At 39.2% G+C, this 23989-nt stretch overlaps 1 protein-coding gene across 7 annotated transcripts in view; it reads right to left on the bottom strand.

The window, feature by feature from the left end:
* Positions 1–23989, bottom strand: part of BCL11B (BCL11 transcription factor B) — a 111996-nt gene that overhangs the window by 50787 nt on the left and 37220 nt on the right. For 4 of the 7 annotated variants that reach the window (XM_075926605.2, XM_075926609.2, XM_014573920.4 and 1 more), the window contains one exon: positions 13507–13722. The exons of the other annotated variants lie outside the window; for them this stretch is intronic. In XM_075926605.2, coding sequence (XP_075782720.1) covers positions 13507–13722 — 216 coding nt within the window. The remainder of the gene's footprint in view (positions 1–13506; positions 13723–23989) is intronic. 7 annotated transcript variants of the gene reach the window in all.

Genomic DNA, 23989 nt, shown 5'->3' with positions numbered 1-23989 from the left:
ACTGAATCCCAAGAGTCTGAAAATTTTCAGGTGCTATTTTCAAAGCCTAAACTGTAATCAAATAGCAGAGGGGTTCTATTGCAGAATGCCTGGTGGATTATTTTAGCAATAACGTGTAATTGAAAGGATTAACTTGAACATAATGTTTCCCTTCCAAAAATTCCAGGAATGCTGAAATGATTCTCATCTGCACTGGTATGACTCACGTTCTTAATACTGGAACTTAATTTTTCTTCTCAGGAATTCGAGGGTAGGGAAACATTGCTACAGAAATACTCATTCAACTGACAAAGGAAAATCTCTCTTTTAGTGTGGTCAAATCACATCACATCTTTAGAGAATCTGGCTTTGGCTTAGATTCAGGATCTGCCTTTATTAGAGTGGAAACACCAAGCGGGATAGATCCCTGTGATTAACTCAAATTTCTTAAAGTAGACCAGTCGATGCAAATTCCTACTGCTGAGTTTGTCTTGTCTGACATGGCAGGCTACTATCAGCAGGGAACATGGGAGACCCAACCCTACTCTCTTTTTAATAAACACTGAAACTTTCACAGATTTCAACAGGAACAGGGTGGTGCCCAAGTGAATCCAATGTCAGGCATGCAGTAGCTTGCCAGTCACGATGAGCTAATAAAAAATCACAAACAAAGCCTGCTGATTTTTTAACCAAGAAAAACATAAGATATATCCAGTGCTTTTTTGTTTTTTAAAAAAAAAAGTGCCGGTGCAAGGGTTGCCAGATGACAAAAAAAAAGCACAGGATATAGCTATAAGGAAAAGTTACAGAAAGAAGGAAATTTATGGACTTAGATAAACTATAGTTATGTGCTCCTATTACCTGTACTAACATGTACTTCAAAAAACCAAAATTGTGTATCCAAGCCATTCCACTATTGACAGTGGGAATACTTATGAGTCCTGCAAACATGATTTGGTCCTCTATGGGCAAAATGACCCATGATTCTGACCTCGTGTTCCCATTTGGAAAGTCAGCCCCATGCCTGGTAGTGCTTATACCTGGAAAGTTTTATCCAGAAGAGCACAATATTGGAGGAAAGCCCATGTGTCAAGCAATTCTGAGAATGGAATGTTGCCCTCTGCTGTAAAGGAATTTGCTGATGTTGGAGTCTTCTCTCTTGGCAATACCTACACAGAGTTGGGCGTGGCCGGGAGAGGGAAATACACCCTTTTGAATTAAGCAGTTAATTCTCTCCTCTTCCTGAAATATCCACTAGTCCAGTCACCTCCCATAACTATTCTTTCCTCCTGCTTTCACATGTCAGCACACATGTCTGAAATAACAAATGGAGTAAGATTTGGGGTTAGCCCGTCTACTATTTATTGCTCCCTTGTTTGTTGCTTCATAAATAAAAATCATTGGTACCTGAAGATTGGTCCAGCACTGATCTGGTATTTCTTAAGAGCCCCAAATTGAAAATAGCCTAAAGGTATGAAGAATCAAAGCAATACAATCCAAAAGGCCAGCATGGAAGCAGCCGTATCTAGGGATTACCATCGTAACATACAGAATTCACGCATGGTTTTATGTTTAAAATTTCCTGTCTTGGAGGAACTGTATCAGCTAGTCAGATGCAGATATAAATAGAATTGCCTACTGGCATTAATCACAATAATTTGGCAATGTGATTACCAGTGAAATTATGAAAGGGACAGGTAACTTGCAAAGCAGAGCCCAAATCCATCCCAACCATTCATCAGCAGGAGGAAAATGTTTTCCCTCCACACTGCAACCTCATGGGACAATGTGGTGCTGGAGTTTTTTCCTGGTTAAATGTGACTTTAAAAAATATTAATCTGTTCCTTCACTTAATTTCATCTGTACCATCGGCCAAGAGAAATACACTAATTTATAAGTTGAAGTGAGCCTTGAGATAATGTCACCCACCATTCATCCAAATTTGTCACTAGCATCCCATTAAAGCTGTAATTATTTTTTAATTAAAACTAAGGAAACTGGCATGCGCGTGCCTAGTTTATACATCTGTTATGGGTTAAAATAGCTTTTAAAAAATGTTTTTTTAGACCACAGTCTTTTGTGGCCATGGCCTATGCCAAAGAAAACGCAAGCTTGCTTATTTTCTCCATGGGGCGCAACAGTGCCTGTGTGTGCCTGAACAGATTCGACTGGCCGTGAAAAGAATTCTAAATAAAACACAAACATGGAATTTGGCAACGCCACAGAAGCAAGCTTAAGACTAATTCCAGCATGCGGACGGCTCTCACACAGCAAGTCTGGCTCCACTATAAATGAAACCAGGCTCTGTAAAATATCCAGTAAAGTTTGAGTTCAGATTTAAAGGGACAGGGCTCCAATTCCAGGATTGTTGGGTTTGGGGGTTTTTTGGTTGTTGTTTTTTTTAAAATCTTATTAAAGAAGCTCATGCTGGCTCAATAAATGAATGTTGTGAGCTGTGTTTTCTTTCAGCTGATACTTCCATTAAAAAATAAAAATAAAATTAATATAATTTCACTTTAAGATTGACTTTTTGTAGAGGAGATTCTGGGGGTAGGGAGGAGAAAATGTCTTAAAGTGAAAGAAATCAAAGAAAGTGACATGAATACATTTTTAAAATTAAAATAGGCCCCTAACATAGGACATTTCTGACTAAAAATTAGGTGTGGATTAAGTGTATGGGACATTCATGACAAGTCAAATAGGCCATTGACAGAAGAGCTTGTTCTAATCATATATCAAAGCAACCAAAATGTTGACTGCTTATGGGCTATTTGGGAGGGGGGTTGTCTGTGTGTGTGTCTGTGTGTGTGCAATATGCTCCAGCATTCCCAAGAGAACTACAGAGGAGCTGGATGAGAAGTGCTACCCCCAGGGAAATACAACCACATGGGCAACAATCTCTAACAATCTCAGCAGACCAGATTGTTTAACCAGAGATAACAGAGGAATCTTTGAAGAAAGGAGCAGTGTGAAGAAAAAGAGCTACCAACTATATAAACAGCCACAGACAAAAGATTTATTTGTTTTTGCCAATTCTATTATAATAAAAAAATTATTCATTGATTATCATCTCAGAGGGATGTGCACTGATACTGGCAGACTTACTGGGAAAGGAGAGGGAGCAAATTATACAAAGCAGTTTTCAACCCGACATTAAAAGGCAATGGCTTTTTTCCCAGTACATCTTTATTTTCCCTCGAAGAGCTGGATGATGCTATGTAGTAGCATTATATAATCGCACAAAAAAACCTACCCTCCGCTGCTCATTCCCAACCCAGATCATCTGCCTGCTCCTTGAAAAGCAGAGAACATTATCAGCAGACTTGCTGGCCACTGAATGTTTCAAGGGATTGTGTTTTTAAGAATGCATTGACTTCATCATCATCATCATCAAAGATCATTAGGATAAAGAGGAGGAATAAGAGAACTCTATTGCCACTCATATCAATAACATCTTTTACCCTACTGGTTATAGCAAAAGCCCTGCAGAATGAAAAAGGATAAAACTGATAGTTTCCTCAGAAACTTAACACAGTTCTATCAAAATTATTCTACAAGTCTACTGAATTTAATAGAAAATTATAGCCATGCTATAGGGTTTTTTTAAAACCATATTACAGAATTTTGTAGCAGGGATATTATTTTAATACAATGGAAAAGTTTAAAAAATTCATAGAATGCGTTTATTTTCTATTAAATTCTATAGGACTTCTGCATAAAGGTAAAATTACTCATCTGAACGTTGTCCTCGCTATAGGCAAAACCACAAACATCCTGTTCCCAGCTTAATCAACGGTTCACATATTTTTATAAAGGATTTGGATTAATTAATCTGTAAACATTCAAACCTAATTTTTAGACACCCTTTAAATATTAAACAAGGCTAGGTCATAATACGAGCACTTATTTGCTCCCTGTTCAACTAGAGGGAGAAAAAAACCCAGCAAGACCTTTTAGAAAACATGTACTAAAATAACAGTAATTCTTTTAAAACAGGATTATATATAAGCAGGTTTACTGCTATTTTAAGAGCCTATTCAGTTCTGTTAATTTTTATTTCTTACATAACTCATTGTCAATATTTTAAAATGACAGCCCCTTTTTAACAATACACTGGTTCTTATTTAAAGCTATCCACTTCCCTGGGCTCCACAGACCAGATTCGCAGCTCACATAAGGAGGTGTAACATCACTGAAGTTAAGTACCACATGTTCTCCCCCTATTGTCAACAAGAATTTCACACACAGATTGATGGCTCTGTATGATCATTGTTCTGCATGGCTCATGAAGGCTACTGCATGGCCCGGTATTAGGATAGGAAAGTGGGTATTCAAAAATTACCCAGAATCCTCCTGAAGATGAATTACTTACAGGCTTAATAAAATCCAGGAAATAAACAGAAGGCATGGGTATGCTTTTGTGAGCACCAAATCGTTTTTGGAGTATTTTATAAAAATAGGTTAAAGAAACAGCTCTGTGCCAAAATGGATCATTTGTGCTCTGAAAGAATTATAACTGCTCAAAGCAAGCAATTCAAGACAGAGACAAAGAAAACAAAATAGGCTGTCAATAATATGGAAGTTAAAGAGTCAACCACCCACACAGAAGAAGTGGGACTGAAGGACAAAAAGACAAAGGGATCAACCCTGCTTCACTTATACTCCAGCAGGACTGTTTATGTGAGTAACCAAGTGGGATGTGATCCAGAATGAGGAAGTAATGTTAAAACAAGCCTAAAAAGCGCTGACGTATACACTGACTTCTCTCTACTCGCAGCTTCCTTATGTTCTTATTAGCAAAGAATCAGGCCCACTGACTGGAGACAAAGAGGGCAACTGCTGTGCCAGCAGCGCTTTCGAACTCCGTGGGGGAGACATGGTACGCTCCGGGAGGCATTGAGTACTGAGGGAGGCTAGCGCCAGACCCGCCCTCTTCTGCCTGAGATCCCACCCCTTCTGCCTGAGGCCCTACCCTTCCGTGAGCACAGAGTTGCTCTCCCCCTCCACACCTTGCTCAGAGGTCCAGCGAATCTGTCAGCCCCAGTGCAAAGAATCATTTTAAAAGTGCAGTTTTATGGAAAGTTTCCAAATGCCCTTGTCTCCTCAGATATTCACTCAGCGCCTGCATTAACCTCATTCCATAAGTCCCAGAACCTCTGACTCTTACAGCTGAATTCATAAAAAATGTAAGCCTTCTTTATATGGGATTTTTGCCTATTTCTTTCCCAGTACACATTTTACTGATTCATTAGACCTTCCTTCCCCAGCCCTTGCTATGGTGAATGGCCTTGTCAGTAGTACACAGGCAAGGACATTGGTTATAAACAAAACAAGAAAAACCGCAACATCCACAGGGCAGAAAGAAGAGGATTACATAAGGGCCATGCCACACTCCAGTGCACTAGACACACTTACATGTTACAAAATAATGTATGGAAACCACAGAGCAAATAAAGAAGAATATAAAAATGTCTGCTTCAAATATATACACAGTCATTTATCTATCAAAAGAAGAGTCGTAGGTACCTCAATAAGTTACACACAGATCACGAGTGGGCCTGATGCAGCATGCATCTGCATAGTTCCTTTGACTTCAGTGGAGTTATGCTGTGGTACTTCAGTAGAGAATCTGGCTCAGCTCCTCTAAAATACTAAAAGATTCACAAAGAAACGTATGCTTCCCAATGCTTTTCTCACTGGTTTGGAGACCAAACGGCACAGGCTTGATCAGATTTATCTAAATGATATTTCATAAATTAGACTCCTTGCCCTTGATTGTGAGAGCTCTCTCACACTCACACATGCCCTTGACTGTGAGAGAACACACACATGCACACACACACACACATACAAACCTCAAATCAAAATGCCAAGAAAAGCAAAGACAGAAACAAGGGACAGAAACAACTCAGTGCCACACATGCCAGGTGAAGCAATGCAAGCAAATGGTTTGGCATATGCTACATCCAAATGAATAGGATTTTATTGAGGGAAATAAAGAATAATTGCAAATGTCTATGTATTGTGTGTGTATTTCTGTGTCTAAAAATCTCCGTGCTAAAAAAACCAACAATCCTGTGCACTGCACAGCGAAAAGGCAATCCCTCTGAGTGCAGACAAGCAATGTGAATCCTAACACACACTGGTGCTTCATCTCCTAAAAGATCATTGTTTCTCCCAAGCCTTCCCCTCTTCATGTTTTTAATATTATTATGAAGTGTTTACGAAAAAACTGGCTGCATTTAAGGAAAGAGTGAAGAGGTACGTGGAAAATAGTGTGATCAAGCAGTTGATCTTTCAGCACAAATTATCAGCAGTAGTTACCCTGTTGCTCCTGCTGAAAATAAAGTGGACCCCCTCTTCTTTGTTAAGAATGTGCACAATATTTCATCTAGGAAAATATGTCTGCGCCTGCTACCAGCAGTAGAAGTGTTTCCGATATGATTTCTGTGTGCAACTATGTATTCACCTAAACTCCACCTACAATATCTATTGGCATGGGCACCATCCTCTTTTTATTTTGGGTTTCCTGAAAAGTATGGCATGAGCCCCAATTTACAGAGAAGAAAGCAGAAGAATAAATGGGTTTGTTTGTGAGTGGGTCCTTTGTCAGAGCAGCTAATCAAGGGTGCTGCTTCTTAATCCTTCTACTTACTCTCATTCAAACTGACGATATGAAATGATTCAAGAGGAGAAATTTGGGATTTATTTTCATTCCAACCGTTGCGGTGCCACAATAAAGAACTCTCTTTTTTTTTTAAAGTGTCTGGAAGGAACTCAAATGTGTCTCATTTGGTTTCTTTTAATCTCACATCCTACTTTGCCTTTTTCAATAGGCTTCTCACTTACTACCCACAAGCTGTGATAAAGATTTAAGAAAGACTGGTCACTAAAACATATAAATCCACCAAACTTACTGCTTAGCGTAATGGTGTTTACCTGTTCTGAAAATATTTTTTCTAAGCAAGCCATCATTTACCATACACTGAGCCCCTCAATAATGGGAAATTCATCCATTCCCATAAGTAAATTAAAAAATATCTCCATCTATCTTGTTCCAATATTTTTAAATTTAATCATTGCCAGAGCACTGCTGGTTAATAATTAGCCCTTCCTCGCTCTCTTTCTCTCTCTCTCTCTTTCACACACACACACACACACACACACACGTGCACAAACACATACAACACACACACACACTTTTTAAACATGCAAAATCTAGCCCTCTACTTTAATATTTCTGATGTCGGTGACCAGTGTCAGCTCTCCCCATACAGTAACTGCTTTAAAGCGCTGCATATAGCACTGCATTAAAAATTAATTACACATGCTATTTTATTGATAGTGCATAATGTAATGAGCACCAGCTGTGCTAAACATCCAAACTCCTTTTTAAGACAGCTATAAAAAAAGAAAGAAACTGCACTTCCAAATGCCTCTCCTGTCAGAGGAGAAAAACAGCAACATCTTGTATGGATTTGAAACAGAATTCTTTGATTTAGCTCTACATTTGGAACGTTTGAAGAATTCAAACTCTCGGGCTTGGCATAGTGGTATGAAATCCAGTTAACTCTCTAAATGTTGGAGCCATTGTCTCTACTGAAGGCAATGTTTCCTTGAACCCCTTTGTCTTGAGACAACTACTGGATCCAGTTCCACCCGTTAATATTGCAATTAAGCGCCTTTCTTTTTCCTTGGTTGTCTGGAAATTGCAGGCATCTAGTTTAAAGCAACTTTAAATATCCCTTTTGCCCCTGCTGGTTCTTAACATTACATAATTAGGACTTACAAAGTTATACTAATAGGGTATCTTTCTAGAAAAAAAAAGCCTAAGCCGCACTTATATTGCCAGCCCTGCACCCTGCAAGCACCATAATTTTAGCTGCCTCTGTGCTGTTTTATAAGCTCGTGTTTGTCTCTTGATAAACATAACATGTATTAAAAATAAGTTTATGATGAGATCTCCTGTGTAACTGGATATGAGATAATATAAGATAGATAGATAGATAGATAGATAGATAGATAGATAGATAGATAGATAGATTTTTAATGCACACTTTAAACACTGTGCATGAAGTAAATTCTTCAAAACACATTAAATATTTTTTTAAAAGACATATATAAATATAAGTAATCAATGACTAATAGAGATGTCTCTCCTGAGCACAAATTTTAGTCAGTTCTACTCTAGCATGAACCATTTTTTTCCTGTGCATTTTTTTCACAGTATAATGGGAAGAAACATTTGCAAATGATTTTAATGTAGCTGTAGCTTTTGTCTGCATTCTCACACATACACACTTTGCTCCTCTTTCTCCTCTCCCAAAAAAAGGGAGTAGGGAGTGGATCTGAAAGCTAATTTGGGTGGATTTTTTTCCAGATTCCACTCAGTAAGAGAAGGAGGAGTAAAATATCAATCGTCATCCTGGGACATGATGAGTGAGGAGGCTTTGCAGGATGAGTTTGCATTCTCCATTCTGATTATTGTTTTGTTTTCCACTGATCTTCCAGTGTTAATAAAACTCAGTCTGGAATGAAACAAAAGCTTGCTTCTTGCTCTAGTATGAGATGTGCAGAATGCATATCATATCATTAACATAAGAGTATTTGAAATAATACTGCTTTCAAGACAGACTGCATTAATTGCATCAAGCTATTTATAGCAGGGAGGTCTGTCTTAGCACTTCTCATTGGCTGACTCAGGTTATAAATTGACACCAAACTAATAGTGTGATATAAGTAAAGGAAGAAAAAATATTCTACTATTAAAACCTATTATTTACTTTTAACTTTATTGTCACTTTAACCTATCAAACAAATAATACGGTAAGCAAAAATTCAGCAGCGAACTAAATTGATGTTAGCTTTACAAGATTACTGGGAAATTATTAGAATGTCCTAATGACCAATATGGTCAATTTCTTGAAAGGAAGGAAGCTCCCGTGTTTTCTTCTGTGTTACACCCTGAACTTCACAATCCTGCCCATTAATCACTGCTGTCGATGCCCACTTGCTGGTTTTTAAATATGCAACTGAAGTATTAAAATAGCTTTCTACTTCTTTACAGATGTGTCTGTGTGGGAAAGAAGCTGTTTCACTGATTGACAAGATATAAGTATCTTAGATTTAATTAATTAGATTTAATTAATATAAATAACAATATATAAAATAAATATAAATAAAAAACCCATGTTCACAAAGCCAGTGGATTTAGATCAGGCCCATAAGAAGTATAATGGGTAAATTAAAGACCCATGTTGTTTCAATGAGCCTTGCAATGTACCAATTGCCATTCCATTTATAGCGCCTTTGAACTGTGCTGTTTTCAGGACAGGGACTTGGGCTGAGGTTTTCGTAGCCCAGTTTTCTTTCATTTTAATGGGAATGGAGAATCCCAGTTTGTTAGGCCACTTTGAAAATCTCAGCCTCAGTGTACAATATTCTAAATCAGATCTTGAGAAAGAGGTTAGTATTTGTAGTGAAGATGTACTGTGAAAAATGGCTTCAGTGAAAGTCCTCCAGTGTGTCTGTACACACAAATAGACATATTTTACATATAATTATGTCACTCGATAATCATTTGCATGCCTTTGTTAAGTATTTTACAGTGAAGCTAAGTTGTCAGAATTATTTTAAACAAAAAAAAAGATTTAAAAAGCCCCCTAATCTGGCAAGATGCAGTGCAAAGTGAATGTTGTGCCCATTTATATTTTACATCCAAGTTACACAACCAATGAATTTCATGACTCTGTTCCAACTTCTAATTAAATAGGCACTAAAAATGTTTAAAACAAGAGAGCCCAATTCAACAGAGAGAAACCTCTCAGGGACAAAAGACACTGCAACAGTGATATGTGTTGATATTAAAATATTATTTTAATATGCAGGCTCTAACTTGCTAATTCTACAGCCTGTGTTGACTTATACACAAATTTAACAAAAACCTAACAGAATATGCAACAAGCAACCAAAAAGTGGTCCAACACAGCAGAACTTCTTTGGCATCCATTCGGTGTGCTTCTTACTGTACTGACTTTACTGAATATTATCAGCATCACAATTTCCAAAGAACACAAACAGTCCTAAATGACGCAATGAATTCCCATTTGCACAACTTAACAGTGTGCTGTATGCAAGACAAATTTTCAACAGCAACTTTGACATGTGGGTGCCCATACGCGGCCAACAGCTTAGATATGCCACCACAAATTGCACAGACTCTGAAGGACCTGATTTGTGAGTGACAGACAGAGATAATAGCTGCCCACAGACGCACGAGTAATTGAAAACCCTCAGATTTAGAGAGGTTGAGGCTACACTGAAAAAAGTAAAGACCCTACTAAGCATTTAAGCAAGAGCTGAAACATACAAAAAGGTGAGAAAAGGAGGGGGAAGAGAGAGAATGGAAATGTTAATGGCTTTCGTTCAAAGAATGAAACAATTCCTCAGAAACAGGAACAAGGCTGACAGAATAAAAAACTAATCAATTCAAGGAGACAGGCAGATCCCTAAAGCTGGAGTAAGTGACTCTCCAGTGTAAATGCTTACATGAAGAGGAAAGAAAACAACACTGAAATTATCACTGGTATTATCATAGCGTATGTCTACACTAGCTCATTAATTCGAGCTAGGTAGGCAAATGAGGCGACTGGAGTTGCAAATGAAGTCCGGGATTTAAATTTCCTGGGCTTTATTTGCATGTTTCCATCCGGTCGCCATTTTGAAATTTCACTAGCCCGAACTCACTGCCGCGCAGCTACACGCATTCCACAAGGAGTAACAGTTAATTCGAACTAAGGACTTAGTTTGAATTAATGTTTCACTGCCGCGTTGAGCCGCGCAGCAGTGAGTTCGGGCTAGTGAAATTTCAAAATGGCGACCGGACGGGAACACACAAATAAAGCCCGGGATATTTAAATCCCGACTTCATTTGCAACTCCAGTCGCCTCATTTGCCTACCTAGCTCGAACTAGTGTAGACATACCCATACAGTCAACACAAAGAGAAACTTCTTTTTGTTTCACTCCCACAAAACATTTTGGGTAGAAGTAAGACCTTGCTCTATGTTCTCAGTGTTATACATGGAAGACAATTAAGGGTTAAGTAGAAATGAGCCTCCTTTCCAAGGGGGAGAAATGTTTCTTTCAAGCAGAACTTGACCAACTACTGTCATAAACACTTAGCATGTGCTTTGATATAACCTATTCTCTAAGTGCCATAGACTGTAGCAATAATTATAGAAAGCCATGATAACAGGTCTATCTCCCCACAAAGCTGGCATCACTCTTTTAGCAAATAGATCGTTCCAAACACTAACAGCACACAACTATAAAATGAAAGTACGTAAAATAGAAAAGTCTTGTGTTCCAATGTGCTGTAATGAATTAGTCTTTCCTTCCTTTTCTAATTTTAGTTTTACTTTCTTGTCTCTCCATTAACTGTCTATGTTTGCTTTAGAAGCAGTAGGGCATCAGTGTATCAGTTCACTATTATAACTACAGTAGACTTCCGATAATCCGGAACCTATGGGACCTAGGTGGTGCCGGATTATCAAATATGCCGGACTATCAGGAGGTACTATAAGATGGTTATATATATATACTGTATACATTATATACTGTATATAAAGTGTTCTTAACCCTTTTTATTGTACATACTGTATACAGTATACTGTAATGTTTTAGGTTTTTTAAGCTTTTTTTACCCTTTTTGCTCAGTTCAGCTGCTGCCGCTGTTACCTTGTAACTCATTTTTTGCCGAAGCTCACTCACTAGGCTCTTGCCATTTTGATGCCGGACTATCAGGAGTGCCGGACTATTGGATGCCGGACTATTGGAGTTTTACTGTACTTACATATCAAAGACACCTAGGTCTAGTCTATACCAAAAAATAGAGAGGAACAGAAAATATGAGCTATGCTCTAGTATGTTTTATTAGTTATGGGGGGAAGAAGAGTACCTGCCTATCATCCAACATTATGTTGACTGTTTATAAGGGGTTGATAATAATTGTTTTATGACAGTGTCAGTCCACTGAAGCCAATGAATTGAAGCCAGATTGACAGAGTAGAGAATCAGCCCCACCGAGAATGCAACCTGCTTAACAACTTGAATATAGTGCAACTTCACACATAGCTGGCAGACATTATTTAAATGTTTTGCACTGTGCAACATGTCATGCTGGTTACAGAGAGTTTGTGCTTAGATCAAAGTTGGTGAATGAAAACTTACTGGACTATTGGCCCAATCCAACTGATTGGTCTGATGAAGTCAGCTGGAGTCTATCCGTGGATTTTAAGTTTTGGATCAGGCACTAGGAGGTTCTGTTGTGTATTTTTAAACTTCCTCTTGAAAACTCTTTGTCCTTGAAGACCAGGTTAAAATACTTGCAAAACTTTCAATCTCTTTTCAACATGTTAAATCTGAATTTCCTAACTTTCCCCCAAAGCCTCAGTATCCCCCAGGGAAAGACCACATGCATTTAATGAAATACAAGCATTATCCAAAGAAACTAAATCATAGGAACCAAGTTTGGATCTACAGTCAATGTTGTGCTGTAGTAGGGTTTGCACACACTACAATGAAAAGCTGAATGCAAGGAAACTTATATTGGTCATCAGGGGCCATCTTGAAGGCTTCATCCACTTTTTACTCTGTTCAGTCCTTCCTGGCTGACCAAATTCTGCCGTTTGTATGCAGTATTTGTTCAGAAGTATTCTGAGTAAGTTTGTCTGAATACAGACTGCAGAATTTGGCCTATGTAAGGCAGGTATAAGCACTTTAGGAGTTTGCCTCTGCTGAATTTTCTTTCAGGCCCTTCCTGTTTCCACCTCTAATCCCCACAATTCACCACATGCCTGAACCCTCAGTTAACCTGCACTCAGCACACACACTAATGCAAAGAGATCTCTGTGCCCAATAAGAAGGGTCAGGTATTAACTCTGTGGTCAATCACATGTCAGGGTCCTCCCTGGCCACCTGGGTTCCACTAATCTACATATCACATTTCCTTCATGGAAGTGACAAGAGTCAGGGTTTAAAAAATGAAGGGAAAAAAGTGAACGAGGAACATTTTCACAAAAGCCAGGGAGAAGCGTGCATAGAGCACATATATCCTACATGCACATGGACTCTGCGGAAAGCCCTTAACCTTTCTCAATGATTAGAAAAAGAAGACCTCCGATGTTAAATGTTATCCAATTAAGTTTAGAATAAACAGCCCAGAGAGATGAAATCTTGATACCTGGGTATCCCATTATGTGAGATTCTCAGACATTTGCTCACAATGTGGCATAAACAGACCAGCCCTGGCTGGTGGTGATATCTGAAAATGGGTAGATTGTGGGGGGAAAAGAATGGACCCACTCCCCGTCCTCTGTGATGGGAGGGAATATGGATGATGTTTTCACTGCCTCCCCCACACAACCCAGCGAAGGCGACTCTCCCACAGTAAAGATGACATCACTTGGTAGAACTACTGACCTTCAGATAGCAAAAAAAAAAAAAAAAAAAAAAAAAATTCTATTACCTGACAACTGACAATGACATCCAAATGTGCCTGAAGTCTCAGTCTGAGTCTCAGTCTGAGTCCCGCCAACTGAGACTGCACGTGCACCACAGCAGGGCAGGCTAAGGCAGGGCGGGAGAGAGGCCAGTGCGCGGAGAGGTGACGTGATCACTGATGTGTGAGGGTGGGAGGAGGCAGCTATGGGAGCCCCCGGCAGCTTTGCAGGCCTGGACGGCCCTGGAGAAAAAACAATAGAAAAAACTGTCAGTCGGATCTAAGTTTGAAGGGACAGAGGAGGCATCATCAGGGAAAACAAGAGGGCGGAGGGTGACTAGGCCTAACTGGCTACATACTTTTCTTTAATTAATTTTTATGTCAGGCTGAGACCAGTGTGGCTTCTTGGGAAGTCAGGGAGGAGAAGCCAGGCTGGGGGATGAATAGGCAAGAGGAGACCTGTAGAGCTTCAAAACCACAGATTGCTATAGGTAATTTTCTGGAAGCAAACTCTGACTGGAGAGGGGCCCAATGGAGGGGAACCTGAGTGAATGGGGATGAGGTGACCAGTGAGGGAAGCTAGCAAAAGTCTGTGATGGTACAGATGAGAACCAGAGGCAGTACCAGACCCACCAGCACGTGTTTAGGAGCCGAATTAAAAGGGGGATTCTTGGTTTATGGCATGTTAATGTATTTAATGGACACAAAACTGGGTAGGCTTTCTGCCGAGCTGCTGCTGAAACAGGCTCAAGCCACCAGCGCAGACAAAGTGCAGCGACTCATAGCTCAAATGGATTCACAGAGGTGCCAGAAATCAAGCTCCCAGAATAAAGCATTCATGGGCCACTGTGTTTCCTTCCCATTTGAGCTCCAGCCAGTTACGTATTTTGCATGCCCCATTTATGCATTCTGTTTCCCTATCAAGCCTATCAAGTATGCAGAAACCTTTTTTCTAATAGCTGAAAAATGATATTGTTAACCTCAAACTATATTATTTATTTGTAATGCATCTAGAAATGTCCTGCTATTTAAGCTGTATTTAGAACCCTCTGCTGCTTCTCTGGAAACCCTCTCTTCCCCTAACACAAGGCAGAAAGGAGCCATATGACTTAAAACAGAAAATATAAAACTAACAATATGCATATACACACACGCCTATGCACAAACATGCATGCAGACACACACACAATACTGTAAATCAACATAACTTCCCCATGGAACAACACAAATTTACACCCACAGAGGATCTGGCAATATATGCTTATTTAAAGCCACGACTTTTATGTAATTACTCAACAAGGAGCTGTAACTAATCAAGGGTAGCTTCTAAATAAAGGTATGTGGTGTGGTGGTAGCCGTTCAAAAGCTGGCATTTGCCAACAATTACCTCACAGTGGGATCTCAGAAACCACAGGTTTTCCCCTACATTTAGATCAGGAAATAAGTGTGTTAATTGTGGGGTATCTTTTGACAAGCGCTCTTGCTAGTTTATTTAAATGGTGACAACTCTGTACATGTGTGTGCATGCATAAACACCTACGCACTCAGGCATCAAGAACTATTCTGCCATAAGACCTATGACATTGCAAGCAGCATGTTATAATGCATCCTCTCCAATCAAGAGTCCCAATTCGAAAACTATGGCTACATGTTGATCTGACAGTTACACATGTGAGGCAAACAGAGCTACTTCATCCTTGGCACCGCATCCAGAGTGCTAGTCTGCAAGGACTGCATTTGATTTTGTCGTTTATCTTAAATGGCTAAGAGACCACCACTGCAAAACATTTGTGTGAAGCTTTTGCCAAAACCACAAGTGAAGAGTCTAAATTCCCTGTGTAAATACTTGAGCTCCGAGCATCAAGGATAAAAATGTGTGCTCTTTCGCAAGGACTGCTTTTAAATAGAAGCCATCTTTGCAGCTCAAGGGACAGTTTTTTGGAACTGTTTGATCTCACTGAAAATGCTGCACAAACAGGTAAAGATAACCATTAACTGGACTGTAGTTCTACTACATTCTGAGTATGACTATGTGCCAGGCAAAAAGAAACAGATGTCAGACATACACATATTGGGGCCACTTCATTATAATTTTAAAGCACAGTAAAAAGGGAAGGGAATTACTTCATGATTACCTGTTCTGTTCATTCCTTCTGGGGCACCGAGCACTGGTCACTGTTGAAAGACAGGATACTGGGCTATATGGACCTTTGATCTGACTAGTATAGCTGTTCTTATGGTCTTAAGCATTTTTACTGAGCAGTAAAGACCTAAGAATGGAGCAAGGCATCCTAAAACAGTTGAATAATTGCACTTTTATTTTGAAAAAAATAGTATAATGCTGAGCTACACTCGGTTGCCTTGCTTCAGCCACTTGATTACTGGGAAACTTTGTCTGTTGTGAGGAGTTGTGAGCTTGTCATCTGAATCTATTGTTTATGTACTGGGAGTTAATATTCAACATTATACTGCAACCAGTGTCAGACCACCAACTAGCTATGTGCAGCACCACAACCTTTGCAGCACAATGTTTCTATGAGACAGACTGGCTCATACAGTAGGAACACAAGTCATGTGTATGCCAGTCATTTACACCTTTCAGCAGAATCAAAGCTGAAATGGAGACTAGGTGGGTCAAAGTTCTGCCTATGGACTTTATGGGCATACCTGTGGGTGAATTCAGCTTTAATATGGAGGTGAGGCCTGAAAGGAGCACAGATGCCAGCATGCAGTATGACCTGGTGACTGGACCAAAATAAGGCACAGTAGTCTTTCCTAAAATCTCAGCAGACCACAATTCTCTCTTAAACATCAGGGTGGCTTCAAGCTGTTTCATTTAGCCATGGCCCTCAGAATCATGAAAAGATTCAATACAATCCAAGTTCTAGTCCCAGAGATCCTGCTCCAATAAGTGAAGGGAATCAAGGATCAAAAAGGCCACTGCTAAGAGGTGTGAAAAAGCAAAAATGGGGCAAAAGCAGGAAAAGAGGAGAGAAGCAAAAAACAATAAAGCATAACCTGGTAGGTCTTACTACATGGATTGGTGTTGTGGGAGAGGAAAACTCCCAGGGCTGATAGACCAACACAAGCCTGAGCTTCCTCTGTCAGCAATTATAGACAAGTGGTGCCTTCTTTCCCTCCCTTCTCCTCCCCACACCCACCCCCATTTCTCCCTTCTTTTCTTATAACATTCAGAAACATCTGAGGACCAGACAAGGTGGCACCTTGGCAAACGCAAGCTGCCTGGAAAATAAACTGAGAGCCCTCATCAACTGGGTGCAAGGGAAGTGGCCAGAGAAAATTAGGGCATTTTTTTAAACAAACAAAGCCTCCTTCTAGTTGCAGAAATGTTGCAGAGTTGGTGCCCGGTAGTGCCCCAGTAAGTTCATTAAGAATGTGTCCAGGTTTTGTCCATCCAGACCTTTTCTATTGGGAACCAGGCAGCCCTAGCCCAAAGAATGTATTTAAAGATAGAAACAAAAGTTAGGTATCGCCTCATCAGTTTAACTGCTTTAAGAATAGACATATGCAAGCAAAGCAGAAATTTGCCCTTTTAAAACAGTGCTGTGAAATACTAATAGATCACTCTCAACTCAGCCACAAGTTATGGATCTAGATGAAGGAATTACCGGATTGAATTCTATGGCCAGTGTTATCCAGGAGATCAAACTGGATGTTCAGAATGGTTCCTTCTGGCCTTAAAAATCTATGAACTTCCTCCTAATTCAAAAGATCAGTTACTCAATATTTACCCATTCATTATGTTAGCAAATCTCCCCCTGAGGCTACGTCTAGACTGCAGGCTTCTTTCAGAAGAAGCTTTTCCGGAAGAGATCTTCCAGAAAAACTTCTTTTGAAAGAGAGTGTTCACACAGCAAAAGCACATCGAAAAAGTGATCTGCTTATTTGAAAGATAGCATCCACATTGATTGGACACTATCTCACATTTAAGTTGTGATTACTATGGATGGAGTGGCCACTAGAGCACCTATGCTTTTTCCTGGAGGGCTCTTCTTTCGAAAAAACACTCTCTTCCCTGTCCACGTACACCTTTTTTCCAAAAGAGCTCTTTCAGAAAAAGGCTTGTAATAATATATGGAAAAATACCATCTCATAGAACTAGAAGGGACTTTGAGAGGTCATCAAGTCCAGTCCCCTGCCCTAGCAGCAAGACCAAGTACCATCCCTGACAGGTTTGCCCCATCCCTAAATGGTCCTCTTAAGGATTGAGCTCACAACCCTCGATTTAGCAGGCCAGTGCTCAAACCCACTGAGCTTTTCCTCCCTCAGAGATATACCACTCTTGGAAAAACTCCTGTGTTCTTTCAACTTTCTGTCACAAGAACACAATTACAGTGTGGATATAAATGTAGTTTTTCCATAAAAATGGCCATTTTTCTGAAAAAACTCTGCAGTGTAAATATACTCTGAGATAAATTCTCTACCACATCTCACTACTGCAATTCTAGAGTAGTCTTAATGAACGGCTTGCAATTACTCTGGATTGACACCAGTCTAACTAAGGAGAATCATTTATCACCACAAGATTTTGCCAGAACTGGATTAAAATGGAAACAGTGTAAAGAGTTCCAAATTGGCCCAATTAGATGAATGTGCTGGTATTCAGGTTCCTGAACTAAAATTTGACAGTTCCATAACTAGCCTGTCAAACTTTGTCCATGCTTCTTCACATCCAAATTTTGTACATATAAAAACTCAACCAAGGATGAAAAAATCACATTTACATAAGAAAATCATGTGCTTAGAAATCTAGACATTCAGCCAACACATACAAGTGCAATCTGGGTTTTAGGAAGCATAGATTTAAAATAAAGAATGGCGCAATTTTAGAACCTACCTTGGAAAAACTGATTTGAGAGAGAGAGAGAGTCCCTGACTAGAAGTTTGAGGCATAATTCTCCTATGCAGTCAGTATGAATGAATCACTCACCCACAGTACAGATTTCTATTGTATATTTTACACTCATTCTGCATGTGGAGCTCCCACTGATGTCAATGGGAGTTTTGTAGTTAGAATAGCATGAAGTACATATTAGAGAGATCAGTCTGGATAAAAGAGCTCCAATGCATTTGAGAGTGGAGACATTTTTCCTTGCATTTTAAAAAGGCTCTAGATTGCATATACATCACTGCTGAATTGACTCCCAGAGACATCTGTGAGTCATTTTTGCTCAGGGTCCAACTGATCCCATATTTGGGGTCAGGAAGGAATTTTCTCCTATATAAGATTGGCAGAGACCCTGCAGTGTTTTCGCCTTTGTTTGTAGCATGTGACAGGTTTAAACTAGTGTAAAATGGTAGATTCTCGATAACTTGAAGTCTTTTCATCATGATTTGAGGATTCAGTAACTCAGCCAGAGGTCTGGGATCTAATGTAGGAGTGAATGGATGAAGTTCTGTGGCCTGCCATGTGCAGGAGGTCAGTCTAGATGATCATGATGGTCCCTTCTGATTCTGAGTCTATGAAATGAAGATAAATTAAATATAATCCCCCAAAATCAAAATTATCTTGGTGAAAAATGATAACCCCCTAGAAAGTCACCACCCAGACATAAATGTTATCTATTCAGTGTGCCTTTCATCCAGCCTAGGCACTACTGGACATACTGTATTGTATATGGGGAAAAAAATGAACCTTTCAGATGCATCTGCAGAACAGTACGAAGCACAATAATATATCAGAGTTTGTACTGCAGACACCAGATTAAGAGAGCTCTTGCTTTATGTATTATATTGTGACAAATGTGCATGTATATATATATATGTGTATTTTTGCATTCCTTTCAGTGTGTTGTGTTTGTGTGTATGCATGTGTTTAAGCTTCTCTTTCAAGTGTGAACATGCCTCTGTATGTACCTACTTCCTTCTCTCTACCCCAATATGTGGACAGATAGACAGACCAACAGATTCAGTTAAATCATATAAGATAGCTCTTAAAATAAGGGCAGATATTAGTCCAAGGCAGGAAATTCAGAGTGCAGGTGGCAAACCTATTCTTACACAGGCCATTATGTTCAGGTTCACTCTTGCATCTCTTTCTGAGAAGTCTGGTATTCCGTATTTACTGTGCAGCAGTCATGAGCCAGACATATCCGACAGTGCAATGAACATCTATTTGATAATCTCTCCAACTGATCTGAAAGCCTTTCCTAAAATGAGTTGCTTCATCTGTGTTGCATATTACCACACGGCCCTTTTCCACCTAGTATTATTGTGATGGGCCCCCCATGCTTTATGAAAATTGGCTTATGAATATAAATATGCATAACTCAGAGATGCTTTGGACAAAATACTTCATGTAACCTATCCATTTTAAAGTTACAATCTACCAGATCTGAATATCTTATTTTGGTGCATGTATCATTCTTGTATGTAAAGTTAGAAATATGAAGTATGAGACTGTTTATAGTTTTAAATGTGCTAATGAGAGCCATGAATGGTGGCCCCCTTTGGAAGCCTTAATGACTTGATCATCTTAATGACATGTAAACAGCCTTGCTTTTCCTATAAGTCCAAAGGTGATTGAACTAGTAATACATATGACCATACCACCTGGTACTGGAATTCCATTTTGACCCTTGTAGTTTTCCTTGGAAGGGGGAATGTAAAACAAAAGGTTCCCACCCTTGGGGGAAGCCTATTTAAGCAATGGGAAGTTATCATCTCTTTGTCTTTGGATGGCTCAGAAAAACCATGAAAGGGTACAAAGGGCTGGAGACCGAGGTCAGGATAAAAGACTTTCTGACCTGCAAAGTATGGTCATCATTAGGGTAAGAATCCATTGGCAATATGTTTTTTAATGAATTAGCACTAACTAGTTTTCATTTTAACTTAGTAACTTACTTTGATCTAACTGTTTTCACTTGCAATACTTAAGTCCTACTCTTTGTATTTAATAAAAACACTTTGTTTACTATCAGGCCCAGTGCAAGTATAATTGTTTCCTGCGGGGGGAACAACCATTGTGCATATCTCTCTTTCATTGATGAAGTGGATGAATATCCTCATGAGTTTTCTTTGTGTAAAACTTTTACTCAGAAAAAGACAGATTTATTTGGGGTTTTGATCCCTTTTGAGGATTGGTTTCCTGGGTGCTGTGTCCTAGAATTGTGTCCTCCCAGAGCTAGAGTGGTTCATTAGCTGCATTGTTCTTCAAAGGAGTGGTAACCCTAACTCTGTGACTTGTCTGGGGGAGAGCAGAGAATCTGGCCCAGTAGGACAGAGTGGTGGGGAGCCCCAGAAAGGAAGAAAGCGGGTGTCTGTGGCATAATCAGCACACCAGAGAACAATCCTAAGAGTTTTTCTGTGACTGTATCCCATCACAATTATAATCTCCTTAACATGGATATTCTATACTCTCTTTCTCTCTTACACACAGAGATGACAGAGAGGGGGGGCACACACAGGCATAGGAACACACCCAGGCACATGGAAGCATGCACACACACAAACACACACATATAGTATGTACAGTACTGAGGTTTACAAAGATGTCCTAACCTTTTCAGTGGTATCACACATACCATGGCATGTACACACGGAGAGGCAAATACCCCTCTCCCACACAGAGAGAGAAGCATTTGCAGATACCCACATAAAATATGCACATGCGCGTGCACACACAAAGTCATGTTCATACACAAATAAAAGTACAAGCCAAAGCACACACAACAATTTGTGATTAATCACACTCACACACTGCCTCACAGTCTTTCTCCAGCTAAACTTTATTTTATCTGCAAATATGAAATGCAATATTGTAATGGAGGGTTGTTATATTTGGGCTTTTTTTTGTTTTTTTTTTTGCAAACGAGGTTTCCCTTAGAATAGATATGTTTCTTTATCCCAAAGATTCCAACTGATAATGCATAAATGAGTCATAGAAGAACAGCGACATGATCACGAAGGAAAAAGAGTGTGAGTGAGGGACACTGGCACAGAAACTTGACAGTACCCTAACTCCCCCTCTTCTTCCCCCCATGCCAAGACATTAATTCTCACAAGTCGGAGAAAATTACTATGCATGAATGCAAAAAGCATGATCAGGAGTAATTAACATGGCTTCATATGCAAATTTTATTAATGCAGAAGTACAAAGTCATTATGCAAATGAAACTTACGTCAACTCTCTTGACAAATATTCATCTCTAAAGCTCAAGTTTCTCCCTTCTAATTTTTATTTTGGGGAGGGGGATAAAACAAAAAAAAGTGACGAGGATTGTTTGACAAGTTTGCAAAGTTGTTTTTCAACCAGAGAAATCTATTCTTACATTGTTGATATTTTTGTTGTTGTTGTTGTTGGCAGGTACACGACAGCTCATAGAGAAGAGAAGGGGAGAGGTGGGGGGCAGGAGGAGGGAGAAAGCTACCAGCAGCAGGCAGCCAATCAAAACGCCAGCGGCTGTAATGAGCGCGATTGATGACTGTTTGGCTTTACTGCAGGGTAATGAACTAGAATCCAGTCTGAGGAGGAAAAAAATATGAATATTCATGAAGCTGTGCTCCTGCCTTTGATGATTAAAGAAATTTTTAATATTCAAATAAGCGCTTGCCAAGTGATTAACAAAGAACAAGCACGCAGGAATATGGAAATGGAGCTGTGGAAGATTTGGGAGTCACAGTCTGTGCAGCAAAGACAGCACAAAATTTCATAAACAAGATAGGCAGATAACCCATTTCAAATTCAAGCAAATAAAGAAAAAATACAATCTTGTTTCTTTTCATGGGCTCAATATTAAACCAGCCACTTTATTTTAAATTGTAAGCAGGGGGGGGCACTATATGTATTAAGACAGGGGAAGGAGAAATATCCCCATAATTAAATGTTTGCTTATTAAGTGAGAGTCATTTTAGTCAACTCTACCCTGCAAAAGGTTGGGAGTTTCCTAGTGACAAAGTGATAGGAAAATATAGAATAACTCCCCTGTCTGTTCTGGGTCATTGCTTTTTAAGAATCTGTTCCTGCCTATTGCACAGAACCTACAAAATGCTGAAAGCCCTCGACTTGTATATGATTCAGGCAGGAGTCAAGGATGCTTTTCACTAATAAGACCAAGCCTTTTAACAGTATGTGAGGTACCAGGTAAAAGTACTAGGTAGAGGTACCAGGTAAGAAGCAGCGTGCCTATTGGGGAGCTGGTGGAAAGAAGAGTGCAAGATGGTCCTATCCAACTGATCAGTTGATAGAAAATATGCATGCAACATTCTCCAAGTGAGAAAGGTCCTCCCTTCCTGACAGGATTTCTAAACAATGCTGCAAAAATCCAGCAGTTTTACAAAATGTCTGGTAAGTTCAGGCTCTTCTTACATGTTAATAGCTCTACTTAAGATTCACACTGAAGCACATAATAAACAGTATTAGCTGCTAAAATCATTTTGCAGTTAAAAGATGTCTAATTAACAGTCAATAGTCTCTACTGTTTTGAAATTTCAAATTCCAGGTAAATTGAGGGCCACCTTATCTGAGCACTAGATAGCTAAGCTTTAACTGTGCTCAAGGGACAAGGCATGTAGGTCATCATTCCCTGGGTCTCTCTTAGGACAGCCAAAAACAGGACTCACCTTCCTTGTTATTAGATCCCAGGGTTGCACAGAGTCTGTTTGGCTTTTCTGCAGATTTTTACAATCTGAGGTTAATTATTTCCATATTTTAACTTTGAAAAGCCATATTCTAGGAATCATTAAAGAATTAGCTGGTGTCTTCAGAAACATTCCAATGCTACTTTAAAAAAAACAGCAAGGATGAAGGCATAAACTGCACAAAACTGTCACAGATGAAGCCTTTCTAAAAATGGAGCAAGTATCTGATGAGACTTTTCTCCCACAGCTGATCCATTTTTAAAGAGGAAAAAAAAATATTATTTAAATACGGTAAGGGGGGGGAGCCTAAACATAAAAAAGTGAGGTTAAACATCATTTTTCAGAAATGAAAAGTTATAGTTGAGACTTTGTCTTCAGAACAATGCCATCATCTTCCTAACATGCCCTGTTGTGTCTAAGCATTTGTATGAGCCTGAAGTATTGTGTTACATAATATGCATGCTGCAGTGGTTAAGCACAACAGAGTGGTTAAGAAGAGTGAATGTGAGGCTCAGTTTTACACTTCCTGACTTTTGTTAGTTTATGTCATATCCTTAACACAATGTAAACATTGTCTTTTGTCTGTACAATTCTTTGGTTTTGTTTTAATGGTAGCTTTAAAAAAACATGGAAGCAACTAAGTTCATATAGTCAGTGCCTTTGCAGCCCTGTCTTTGGAGCTTTTATGTTGTATCATAAGACCACATATTTATATGTAAGGTGAAGATTTACTGAAGCTATCTTTAAAAGGCATCCTATTTACTCACTTATAGAAAATGATCTTTCATGGATCAGCCGAGTATGCATTCAGTACAAGGAATTAATGTGTCATTAATAATAATAAATAAATAAATAAATAAATAAATAAATAAATAAATAAATAAACAAACAACTTTCATTTCACTAATGC

Source organism: Pelodiscus sinensis, chromosome 5 (genome assembly GCF_052426305.1).
Source record: "Pelodiscus sinensis isolate ZL-2025 chromosome 5, ASM5242630v1, whole genome shotgun sequence".
Classification (NCBI taxonomy): domain Eukaryota; kingdom Metazoa; phylum Chordata; order Testudines; family Trionychidae; genus Pelodiscus; species Pelodiscus sinensis.
Note: the sequence above shows the minus strand (reverse complement) of the source record. Positions and strands in the feature narration are given on the sequence as shown.